The sequence below is a fragment of the Taeniopygia guttata genome, chromosome 31 (assembly GCF_048771995.1).
Source record: "Taeniopygia guttata chromosome 31, bTaeGut7.mat, whole genome shotgun sequence".
NCBI lineage: Eukaryota > Metazoa > Chordata > Aves > Passeriformes > Estrildidae > Taeniopygia > Taeniopygia guttata.
The window spans coordinates 4013085-4025675 of NC_133056.1; the positions used below are offsets into that span (position 1 = coordinate 4013085).

A 12591-nucleotide genomic window follows, 5' to 3' on the forward strand; every position below is an offset into this window, starting at 1 on the left:
GAGCGGGGCCGGCCCAGCCTCACCCACAGCGCCCCCGGCAGCCGCTGCCGCAGCACCCGGAGCCGCCCCGCCGGGTCCCGGCCCGCCCGCCCCGCGGGAGCAGAGCTCCGGAGCCGCGGATCGCAGCCCCGCTTTGTGCTCGTCTCTGCACAAGGCAGGCCAGACTTCCCACGTCCGCACCTTTCAGCTCAGCACGGGAATGAGAACACACCAACCCTTGGGGGAAGAAACCTCTTAAGGTCTCAGCCTCTGATAAACAATCAATGATGATAGTGTTCATAGGCATTAATCAAAAGCCCTAGAGCAGTGGCTCAGCATAATCTGGCTCCCTGAGCTAAGTCGAGAGGTTTAGGCTGGATATCAGGAACAGGTCTTTTTTTCCCACAGGGTGGTTGAGCACTGGAACAGGCTCCCCAGGAAAGTGGTGACAGCACCAAGCTTGTCTGAGTTCAAGAAATATTTGGACAACGTTCAGGCATGTGATGGGATTGTTGGGGTGTCATGTGCCAGGTCAGGAGCTGGACTGGGTGATCCTGGTGAGTCCTTTCCAACTCAGCCTATTCACCTCCACAGGCGCAACTTGAGGCCATTCGCTTTTATCTGTTAATCTGTTAATCTGTTAATTGTTAACTGAGAGGAATCCAATCACCACCTGGCTGTCCCCTCCTCTCAGGAGTTGTGCAGGGCCAGAAGGTCCTCCCCCGAGCCTCCTTTTCTCCAGACTCAGCTCCCTCAGCTGCTCCTTGTTCTCCATCCCCTTCACCAGATCTAATCCATTTTGTGGACACACCCCCGTTCCTCAATGTCTTTTTTGTCATGAGGTTCCCACAAATCACCTGAGGATTTGAGGTTTGGCCATAGCAGGATTTGAGGTTTGGCCATAGCAGTGCCCAGAACAGGGGGACAATCGGTGCCCTGGTTCCACTGGCCACGCTATGGCTGCTGGCCACAGAAGGCTGCCCTTGACCTTCTTGCACACCTGGACATGTGCTGGCTTATATACAGCGGCAGTGGTGATTTCCCTCTCCTCTCCTAAGCAGCAGTACAGTAATTCTTTATTTTACAAGCCAAGGTGTAGCAGAAGATAAACACAAAGCAAGGGGGAAGCAGGTCTTCTCCAGGATGCAGAAGAATCTGAAGCAGAGAATAAAGCTTTGAGGAATCAGTCACAAGGAATTATTTCATTTCAATACCCCAGTCCAGGATGCAAGAAAGAAGAGAAACCAGGGAGCCTGGTCATCATTCCTGGTCTCCAGCTGTCTGCTGACACTTCTGAGGCAGGACTCAGCAGCAGAGAGTGTCTGCACCTCCCGTGCCTCCTCTGCCCTGTGTGAGCAGCGCACAGCAGCTCTGGCAGGGAACCTTCGCTGCAGAGGGCTTGCGTGTTTTGGCTTTGCACCTTAATGCAATGATGCTTTGGGTCCCCAGGACACTCCTCTGCCAAGGGAGGAGCAGCTGCCGCATCTCCTACTGTTTCCAGCAGCTGAGGAGTTGCCATGGAACAACTTCAGCACAGACCTTTTAGCTGGAGCTTGCTGTTCCTTCTGCAGTCCTCTCCTGTGCCAAGGTGTCTCACCTGCCGTTCTGGCGGCCGGTGACCCCTCAGGTGGGAGCTGCCGGCCAAGTGACCCCTCAGGTGGGAGCTGCTGGCCGGGGAGGCTCGGGGAGCCTTGCCCGGCCATCCCTCGGGCTCGCGGTGAATCCGCCGCCCTCGGAGCAGCAGCGCTGGAGGCGCTCGCAGCGCTCCGCGGTACAAGGGGGACACCGGGCGGTCGCTGCCGGCACACGGCGGCTGCTGCCGCTCCTGGGATTTCCCGTCCTCTGGCGAAAGGATGGGAAAAGTCACTGATCTTCCACTTACCACGGAAAGCACCGCTCCTTTGGAGAAGTAGAAGTACTGCACGCAGAAGAATTATTATACCTGGGAGCACTCTTGTTAGGCATTTTTAAAAACAGTTCAATATTACAGCCACACAAACAGAGCAGATATTAGAGGGAGAGTTCAAATCCCCTAAAATTTCTGTGAAATAATTAGGATCAGAACTTAATTTCATCTACAGATGACTCACTCTTCCTGTAAGTTCTGCTCTGCTGAATTGTCAGGAATGGAATCATCTCCACCGTTGCTGATGCAGTGTAGTGAAGAACCATCTCCTGATGGCAGCACATTTGCAGTCCAGAGCTGAGAATGCACAAGATGAGAACCAGTGAGGTCTGGGCTGAAATCCCTGCCCGGGGAAGGGCAGCAGCAGTGAGCCAGCCCTTGCCTTTTCAGGGGAGTGCGAGGGCTGCAATGGCAAAGGCAGTTTTCCGTGCCTTGGCACTCAGCATCGCTGCAGCACTTGGGAGTGAGTGCCAGCTGGGAATTCTGAGTGTTGGCCTTTGATCCTTGGCATGAGAGCTGCTTTTAAATTTTTTCCCCCTCCATGTTCATTCACACTGGCTTTTGCAAACATTTGTCTATATATTGACTTTTATTTGCAGGAGCATTTAAGAGTCTGGCTGTGATTAAGACCCTAAATTTTAGGAGAGCAAACTTTCAGTTTCTTAAGGAAGTGTCCACATAGGATTCCCTGGAAACTGTCCTCAAGGATAATGAAGCTGAACAGAGCTGGCATCCATTTAAAGCCATTTTTCTTAAAGAGTAAGTACAGCCAAAACCTGTTCCCTGAGACCTGGGAAACAAAAGCTAAGTCATGACCACCAAACAGTTGTTTTACACTAATTAATTTTAGTTATCATGTTGCATGAGGGCTTTAGTCTTCTCCAGAATTTCAGCTTGGTCTCAATGCATTGATCTTGGTTTGCACAGATAACAGCAAACAGTATTTACTAACATGCCAACACCTCCTTCTGTAGCCAGCAACTAGTCTCAAGCTGGGCACTAGTGAGCAGCAGTCTGTGATACTGAGCCACTTACTGTGAAATGCTTGCATAGCAAGCACTGCATAGCAGCGGTAGTTCCATTTGCTATATTTTCCAAAAGATTGGTTGTCCCTTTCTCCAGCTAACAGATCCATAGCTGCAGAATGGGGATCCTCTTTCTGCTCAAGGGTTAATTGATGTGACAACTCCAGGAATGTTTTCCTTGGCACAGCTCCAACACAGCCAATACTGATTAGGGCAATTAGCCCATTCTGTGGTGCTGAGCTCATGGCAGCCAGTGGTGCTGCTCAGCCCATCTGTCAATACTGGCATGGCAGGTCTGCATGGTGCAGGATGGACCCCACTGCATGGCTTGCAGTTCACAGCCTGAAAAAATCCATTTGGATGTAGAATTCTCTTCACCAAGATGGCAATGGATAGTTGGTGCTTGAGACATGAACCTAAAACTGGCAGAAGTTTTATGTGTGTGTCCCCACAATTCCACCAATTCCATCATTCCCACTCAGCAAACCTCTTGGTGCCCAGATACAGGATGCTGAGTACAAATCAAAGAATTTGTTCCCTTTGAACATTCATTAGTATCTAAGATGTATGAATTAACAAATTAGAATCCCAGCCAGCAAGGCTCTGGTAAATTGTCCCTAAGAAGAGTAGCCAGGGCATATTTGGGGTGGCCTAATGGTGGTCTTCCTGTTTCTGAAGGGAGCATATGAGAAAGAAAGATGGAGAATGACTGTTTCCAAGGGTCTGGCGTGTCAAGACAAAGGGGGATGTCTTCCCACTCCCAGAGGGCAGGGTTAGATGGGGACAAACTATCCCATGTGAGGGTGGTGAGGCCCTGGCACAGGTTTCCTGGAGAAGCTGTCCTGGAGATGGCTGCCCCATCCCTGGAAGTGTTCAAGGCCAGACTGGACAGGGCTTGGAGCAAACTGGTCTAGAGGAATGTGTTGCTGCCTATGGCAGGGAGGGTGGAACCAGATTATCTACAAGCTTTATGATTACAAAGTCCCCTTCTAATCCAAACCATTCTCTGATTCTCTGAATGCAGATGAGTACTACAATAATAATAATTTCAAAATATTATGGTGATCAGCTTCAAAAATCAACATTCAAGAGGAAAACATTCTCAGCACAATGATGGTTTGTGCAATTATAATCTCTTCTACAAGGTCATGAAATTAAAATTTATGTTAATTACAGCCCATGGCAATGATTATGCTAACAAACTGTTCCACTAATTATATTTAGGTACTTAGATTGCATTAGCCAAGAAGTTTTATGCAAAGATTTGAATAATGCCTATATCTCATAAATAATAAAAAATATTAATGCAGATAATACATGCCTCAACCCACAATTACAGCAACATGTTTTAATTCAGTTGCTTAACACACAAGTTTAAAAACGGAATTAGAAAACATAGATACTAATCAGTTCTATGAGATCTATACTTGCTTATCTTTGAACTTTTTTTTTTTTTTAATAAGATAGGAATTCAAGAAATGAAGTGAAATATTTTCCTTTTTCGAAATGAAAGTTTTTTTTCACAGGTATTCCAGCTCTTTGAACCTCCCTCTGATCAAACCAGTATTGTACATACTGGGTTTTACCTTCTGCCCATGAACCAGGGGATCCAGTCTGACCCTCGGTGCTGATCTCCCCATGTCACTTAGAGACTCTTGAGCCAGCCTTAGGCATGGCCCAGGTCCTCCACCACACACCCACTCCCGGTGGCTTGGGCCTTGAAAGTAGTCTCTTCTTTGGCCAGCTGAGTATTACACTTCCTTGTATATTTATTGAGAAAGACAAATGGAAACTCTTGCACACAGCAGTTACTGCCACAAAAATTCTTGTTCTACAGTCCTATGGGGTTCTCTTTCTCAGAACAATTCAACATCAGCGCCAAATATGGGACAATATTCGAAGGAAGCGGCGAAGGATAATATTGCCATTGACAAGCCTGAGAAATGGGCTGACAGGAACATCACCATGTTCAAGAAGGGGAAGCCCAAAGTCCTGTTCCAGGAGAGGAACACTACCAGGCAGGCACCAGAGCATACTGGGGGCCATTCTATCTGGGCTGGAAAGCTTTTGCCAGGAAAGGCTTTGGAGGTCCTGGAGAGCACCAAGGTCACCATAAACCAAAATATGCACTCTTCTGGGATCCTGAGCTGCATCGAGAGTGCAGCCAGCAGGCCAAGGGAGGGGATCCTTCTCCTCTGCTCAGCACTGCTGAGCACCTCTAGGGCTGGTTCCAGGCTGGGGCTCCTCAGCTCAGAAGAAAGCAGTGAAGGGCTGTGAAGATGATGATGGAGGGACTGGAACAACTCTGCCGTAAGGCAAGATGGAGGAAGATGGAACTCTTGGTCTGGAAAAGAGAAAGTTTAGGGTGATCCTATCCATGTCTATAAATACGTTAGGGGAGGGATCAAAGTAGATGGAGCCCAAACCAAACCTGCTCAGGGCCCTGAACAGAAACACCAGCCCTTTTCCCTGGGAAAGAAAACTCACCAGTCCAGGTTCCTGATGTCAGTTTGTAGGGTTCCCTTGGTGTCACTGTTGAGGCAGGATGGGAATGAGAAGACTGACTCAGAAGGCTGCTGAGAGTAAAACTCCGGTTTATTTAAAATACACCGCTCTTTTATACAGAGCTTCGTGAGGAACAATTCCATTGGTCCTGAAGTGAAAACAGCCCACACCATTGGTGCAGAGTGCTTGATGCACAGTGATAGAACTTAACTATAAATAATGTGAACAACAAGAGAGATAAAGAATTATTTACATTCTTCTCCAACTCTTTCCTAGGCTTCTGCCTGGCTAGAAACTCTCAGTTTCTCTCTTTGACTGAATCTGAGACCTACAGATTTGCAGTTAGGGGTTGCAAGCAGCACTACCTGATGGCCCAGTGCAGGGGTGTAGAATTCAAATCCCCACCCAGCTGATCCACTACCGCACCTTTGGAGATGTAATATCTGTGTAACAACAACACAATAAGGCAATACCACAATATAATAACACAATAAAATAGAAAAACATTATTCTAAAGATAACATAGCTAAAGGAGCAAATGACTCATAATAAAAATTTCACGTTACAGCTTGCAATTAGTCCTTGTACAGAGGACTCAATGGCTCTGGGCCTGCGGTCACCAACATCCCGGGGCTGTGGGGACACAGGGACCTCCAGCTCCTGGAGGAAATGTGTCCTGGCCCTTGGACAATTGGCAGTCACCACTCACAGGTCATTGGAAAAGGGATAATTACCACTCCCAGCTCAGGCTGCAGACCATGGCTGACACACTCTCACCATCACATCACAGTGGGGTACTGGCTGGAAGGATCACGGCTCAGGTCAGGTCTTCAGGTAGGGACTGGGAGAGCCATTCAGGGCACAAGAACTTCAGCAGCCCGCATAAAAGGGAAGAAAACTGAAAGATCAGGTACATTTCTGAAAAAAAACCCCCACATTTATTTCCCAAACCCTGTTTTGGGAGGTCAGGGCAGTAGGCAGAAGGTGGCACAGGTTTAGTAGATGGCACCTGCCCACAGGCAGGCAGCTGGGTGCTTTCCTGTGACTGGTTACTGCACTTTCCATTACCACTGGTTGTTTTTAAGGCAGCAGAAGATACTTTTGGGGGGTAAAATGAGACCAGCACCATGGGAATGACTCCGGTATCTCAACATTTCCTGTGGGCTCCATGCACATGACTTAGGATGGTGCAGACCAAGCTGCTCAAGTGCCCAGCTCTGCCTCCCATTTCATAGGAAGAACGAAAAAGAGTTCAGCAGGGCTCAACCTGAAATGATATTTTGTAGCTTACAGCTCTCCTCAGAGCTCTGGTAAGAGAGGAAGGTCTCTGTCCCTGAAAGCCACGGACCCTTGGAATGCACAATGGACCTGTGTGTCACTTCAAGAGACACCAAGAAGCCCTGCCACTTTGAAAAGGCAGCTGTTGTTTCACTGCTGCATTTCTTGGCTCGACAAAGCCCCTCCGACCCGCACTACGGCCTGAGCTTGAAGATATAAAGTACCACTCTGGAGGACAGGCGTGGAAAGCTTGCCAAAGGCTGAAGGCAGCACTCTGATTCCCCCTTTTCCCAAGACGTTTCTTTAGCTGAAGTTGCTGACAAGCACCAGCCTTGACACACCAAAATGGGTTTGCTGTTTTATTTTCCAGGTCCTCAGTCCTGCGTGGGACTCGGTAAGTGGGTGCTGCAGAGGCTCCGGCAAGGCATCAAAAACGCCGGCCCCACACCCAATGGTGGCGCGAGATCTCCTCCAGCTCCGGCCTGTCCGCAGGGTGCTTGGCCAAACACCATCGGATCAGGTGCTGGAGCTCTGGGGAGAGAAGCCAGAAAGCGCCGGTCACCGCCAGAAGTCTCCTGCCCAGCTGCCCCCGTCACCCGCAGGGCCCGGGCCGTGCCGCGAGCGCTCTGGGCCGTGCCGGGCTCCCGACCGGCTCAGCCCCGCGCGGGAGAGCGGCACGGCGGGACGCGGCCGCCTCCTCCGGCCGCCCGTGCCGCGCTGACCCCGTCGGCACGGGCCCCTCCTGCGGCCGGCCCGTGAGGGCAGATCCACGTCCCGCGGAGCTGCGTGAGGGCCGCGCCGGGCGTGCGCTGCCAGCTGCCAAAGCCCGCCGGCTTGAGGCCGGACACCCACCTGGAGAGAGCTGCTGCCGGAAGAAGAGCTTCCCCAGCACGATGGCTTGGTCGTCCTGAAAGGGGAGGCTGCCGCAGACCATGACGTACAGCAGCACGCCCAGGGACCAGGTGGTCGCCGCGTGGCCGTGGTAGCAACCCAGCCAGGTCCACTCGGGCGGGCTGTACACGCGCGTTCCTAGGGGAGACAGGCGGCGCTGGCCGGGCGCAGGCTGCTGCCTTCCAGAGCCTGGCACCAGCCTCCTGACCGAGGCAGGGGCTGCGCCCGCGGCCACAGCTTCCCCCCCGAGGCCACCCCGCATCCCCCAGCCAGCTGGCCAAAAGCAGGAAACCATTCTGCAAGGCCAAGAAGGCCAGCGGAGCAGCCCAGACCCTTGTGGGCCCGCTGAGCCCAGGGGCCGGGAGCCACTTTTGCCACCCCCTCTCTCGTCAGGGCCGGCAGCCGCCTCCTGGGGCACGGCATCGGCCCCGTGCCAAAGGGCAGCCGGCTGAAGGCCGCGGCCCGGGAGGGAATGGGGCCGTGCAGTGCCTGGCACCGGGAGCAGGGCCCAGGCCATGGGCTCACCGGCAAAGTCCGTGAAGGCCCGCTCCTGGAGGAAGGTGCCGCAACCGAAGTCGATGAGCTTCAGGTCGCCGCTCTCCGGGTCCACGAGGAGGTTCTCCGGCTTGATGTCCCGGTGCAGGACGCCGCAGGCGGTGCAGTGCCGCACGGCCTCCAGCACCTGGCAGAAAAGCCAGCGCGCCTGCTCCTCGCACAGGAACCCCTGGTCCTGCTCCTGCAGGAACTCCAGGAGATCCCGTGATGCCCCCGGACGCTCCAGCACCAGGATGAAGCTATCCGGCAGCTCAAACCAGTCGAGCAGCTGGATGATGTTCTGGCAGCCAGAGCCCACCTTCTCCATCAGCACCACCTCCAAGGGCACGCGGGTGCCGTCGGGCTGTGAGGAGGAGAAAATGAGTCCCTGCGGCAGGTGCTGCTGCTGCTGCTGCTGCAGGCCTGGGGCTGCGCTGCGCCCTGCCCGGGATGCCCCAGTGCCCCCTGCCGCAGCCTCCCAGGCGCTTGCGCTTCCTCCCGCCCGGGGGATGCTCGGGGCTGCCCCTGCCCGGCCCCGGCACCGCTGTTCGGCGTGCCCAGGCCCGCGGGGCTGCGGCTCCGCACGCTGAGCCCGCCCCGGGATTCTCCCTGCCCGCCACGCCCCGCTCTGTCCCGCTGGCCCCGCTCGCTCACCAGCTCGTCCCACTGCAGGACGCTCTCCCGGGCCACGCGTTTGAGGGCCACCTGCGAGCCATGGGGAGAGGAGGGCTGAGCTCCAGCCCTGCCCCTCCCCGCCGCTGCCCCTCCGCCCACGCCCGGCCGTCGCGGCCACTCACCGGGCTGCCGTCCGAGAGGCGGATGCCCGAGAAGACGGTGCTGAAGCCGCCGCTGCCCAGCTGCGGGCCCAGCAGGTACCGCTCCTGCCGCTGCCTCCTTTGCCCTGCGGCCAAGAGCGAGCCATCAGCCTTGCGCCCAGGACCCGCCCCTCCCGCAAGTGCCGCGAGTGGAGCGGGCCGGGCCCCCGCGGGCCGCCGCGCTCTCACCCGCTTCCTGCTGCGCGCCGGGCAGCGGCCACCGCCCTGCAGCCGCCGGGCTGGCGAGCGGCAGAGCCGGGCCGGGGCAGCGCGCACAGGCGGCTGCGGCAGCCCCGGGCCAGCGGGGCAGGGCGGCACCGGCGCTGTCCCCGGCGTCGTGGGCTGGGCTCTGCTCCTGCCGACGGCCGGGGCTGCAGCCCGAGGCTTGGCACGGGGGAGACCCAGGAGCGGCTGCAAAGCAGACAGGGCGTTTTCAAGCCGGGCCATCGAAGGCACTGGAAACAGCCAGCGACTGGGCTGCTCTCAGGGGCCCTGGCCTGGCCTGGCCGCGCCCCTCCAGAGCCCCGGCGGAGCCTCAGGCAGCTCCTCAGAAGATCTCACCTGCTACTAGAAAGCCCTTCGCGGCACTCGAGGGCTGTCTCGGGGCAGCTTCCTGCAGATGGAGGAACCTCTGAAGGCTCGTCTCCACCACCAGGCTCGGGCTGTTTCCAGCTGGCAGAAGCGGCACAGCATCCTGGCTGTCCTGGCCGCTGTGGGATGACCACAGCTGGCCCCAGGACTCTTGCTGCCCCGTCAGCTGCTCCTGAGCAGGCTCCCCCGCATCCGGCTGGGCTCCCATTTGGACTTGTGGGCTTTCGCCTGACACGTAAAGGGTCAGGATTGCGCCCGTGTCGTTGACGTCCGTGAGTCCAAGGGAGCTGGGAGACCTGTCCACGGGCTCTGCTCCTTCTGCAGGCTGACAGGTCTCACTGAGCCTCTGCGAGGGATGGAGGCTGTCAGAGATAGCAGAGGCTGCTGGCAGGGTGCAGGGTCTCTGACAGCCTGAGGTTCCTGCATGGATGGTGGTGGCTCCCCCCTGCTGTGCCATCCTTGCAGGCCCTGAGGCTCTCCCAGGGATGGAGAATCTCACTGGGAGCAGCCTCTGGAAGGGATGGAGGCTTGTGGAGGAGCTGGCCGAGGCACAGCAGGGCAGGTGGCCTCGCTCCAGCAGCTCCTTCAGCTCTTTCCACAAGGCCTGCCACATCCCAGAGTAGAGGGGCGCACGTGTCGCGTTGCCATCCCAGAGCTGCAGCATCAGTTCCTGCAGCTCCCGGGCCACTGCCAGGCAGGGGCCGCAGCCGCAGGGGCTGCCCAGGGGGCTGGCGGGAGCACGTGGCTGCTCGCCAGGAGCAGCCCGAGGCCTGGGGAACCTGGGAGCCGCAGGGGCTCCTCGCTTCCTCCATGAGCCTCTGGGCCGGACCCTGGGGCGCTTTCTCCGCTTCGCTGTCCGTGTGCTCCGGCTCCGTGGTTGCCGGTGGCCAAAGGCCCACCAGACAGCCACGGCGGCCAGCAACAGGACAAGCGCAGTCACCAGGACGTCACCGTCACCCATGGCTCCAGCACGTCCCATCGCGACTGCACTGGCAGCTGCCGGCGCTGGCCTGTCTCACCCAGCGACAGCGCGGTGATGTCACAGTGGTGTCACAGTGCTGCGGCCAGCACAGCCCTGGGACATCACAGCCCTGCCTGACGCCAGCGCTCTGCCCTTTGTGCCATCACAGCCCTGCCTCAGCCCCGCCCTCCGCAGTGCCCCAGGAGGGGTAAGGGGGCTCCCTATGGGCACTTGCCAGCTCTCTGGAGCAGAGTGGGTGGAAAATTCTTCTTTAAGAAGGACACAGGGATGAGGAGGGGAATGCTGATGGTCTCACCTCTTTGCTGGCAGAGCATGGGACATGGATTGTCCAATGTGACACTGCAACTCCTTGAGGAGGGCAAGCCCTGCTCAGTAACATCCAAGCCATCCGTGTGCTGTCTACCACATTCCCGTCCTGAATCCAAACCCAGCTCTTTGCCACTCCCTGGGAAGGAAATGGATTCTATCCCATTGAAAACCAGTACATCAGCCCATTCTTCAGCCAGCACACGCTGTCTCTCTTTGTCTCACACCTGGACACCTGCTCCAGGTGTATTCTGCAAGGGACAGGATCAAAACTGCACTTAAAATCCTGAAATAGAACCTGCATTGCCTTCCCATCATCCATGAGACGGGTGACCTTATGTTAGGGAACCAGTGAGTGGGAGCCAGGGTGCGCTTGAGTTTCGGGAATGCCGCATCTCCTCGTCTCCTCATTTCCCAGGCAGACCCTGCCACGAGGGCGTGGCCGAAGCGGCCCGAGGATCCGGGCATTCTTAGGAGAATGGTGAGTAGCAGACTTGTGGGTTTGTGGCTGCTGTGCAGCTCAGATCATGCAGTGATGTTTGGTGTTCTTGATTGTAGCTGGGCAAGGACCACAGGTCGGTGACTGCAGGAAATTGCCAGCAGGGGAGGCAGCCTTCCTTCGTACCTGATGTGGATTCCCTTCCCCGGACATCCTAGAGATTTTTTTAGGATTGGTGACTGATAAACACAATGTGTTTTGATGGATGGTTTTAGTTAGTGGTGCTTTTTTTGTTTTGGTTGTGGAACTATTTATCTTGGGGTTTTTTTGTGAGTATTTTAAATAAGGTTTGACACAGTGAGTAGGACTGTCATGTAGTTTATTTTTTGTGAAAACATAAGTATACCTTTGGGTTATGAAATTGACAGGACTACTTTATTGACTACTTACCAAGTCTTTTTTAGGAGTAAATTTTTGTAAGTCTGATTGTGAAATCAAAGAAGAAAAATGAGAAGACGAAGGAGGTAGAGAAGTTATCTCCTTCTAGGATAGAAAGGGTTTAACATAGAAACTGCTTTGTCTAATGTTGCGTGGGGCATTTCCGTGCGACAGCCGGGCCGCCCGCGGGGCTCGGCAGCAGGAGAGCCCCGAGCCGGGCAGGGCGGGGCGCCGGGGCGGGCTCGGGGTGGAGCCGGGGCTCTGTGAGGCTCCCCCTCCTGTCCCTCTCTCTGCCCCTCTTTCCTCCTCCCCGTATTCCTCTTCTTTCTCTCTTTCCCGCATTTCCCACTCTCCCCAAAGCAGCTCCGTTCCCTCCCTTTCCCGCCACCCTTCCTTCCTCTTCACCGTATTCCTGTTCTTTGACCCCCAGACCGTCCCCTCCTCTCCCTCCCAAACCCGACCTCCCACTGCCCTCACTCCGTCCTGTCCCTGCCCCGCTACTCCGTTCTATTCCCCCTCTCTCCCTCCTCTGTCCACCGTCCCTCTTCCTTCCCTGCCGGCCTTTTCCTTCCCTTCCCGCTTTCCTCCGCAGCCCGACCTCCCTCCCACCCTTCCGCATGCCCCGCTCTCCCTCCTCTCTTCCTGCCGCCCCTTCCCTTCTTTCCCCCGCAGCCGCAGGGCTCGGGGCGCGGAGAATAAAGCCCCGAGGGCCGGAGCCCGGCGCCCCCCGGCCCTTGCGGGAGTCCCCGCCCGGGGCCGGAGGCTCTCGGCGGATCCCCCCGCGCCGCTCGGACACCGCCCGGCGCTGCCGGACCTGCGGCTCCGCCACCATCGCGCTGAGAGCGGCTCCGCTCTGCGCCGTGCCGGCCGTGCCGCGTCCCCGCCGCCTCTGCCGCTCCCAA

The 12591-nt window shown here is 56.1% G+C and overlaps 1 protein-coding gene across 1 annotated transcript; it reads right to left on the reverse strand.

Annotated features, from left to right (window-relative positions):
• Positions 1 to 6843: 6843 nt before the first annotated feature.
• Positions 6844 to 12521, reverse strand: LOC140681060 (serine/threonine-protein kinase pim-3-like). The gene is made up of 4 exons (XM_072920261.1): positions 12299 to 12521; positions 8110 to 8583; positions 7546 to 7722; positions 6844 to 6899 (listed from the first exon to the last, which is right to left on the reverse strand). Exons 1-4 carry the CDS (start codon positions 12519 to 12521, stop codon positions 6844 to 6846), a joined length of 930 nt encoding a protein of 309 aa, XP_072776362.1.
• Positions 12522 to 12591: the final 70 nt, after the last annotated feature.

What these genes read in the sequence shown, in the direction of transcription:
- LOC140681060 (XM_072920261.1), bottom strand. Translation starts at nt 12,521, where the DNA reads ATGGTGGCGGAGCCGCAGGTCCGGCAGCGCCGGGCGGTGTCCGAGCGG. An exon ending in GGCCTTCACGGACTTTGCCG is followed by an intron (nt 7,723 to 8,109) that starts GTGAGCCCATGG and finishes TGTCTCCCCTAG; the next exon opens with GAACGCGCGTGTACAGCCCG. An exon ending in CCGGCAGCAGCTCTCTCCAG is followed by an intron (nt 6,900 to 7,545) that starts GTGGGTGTCCGG and finishes TATATCTTCAAG; the next exon opens with CTCAGGCCGTAGTGCGGGTC.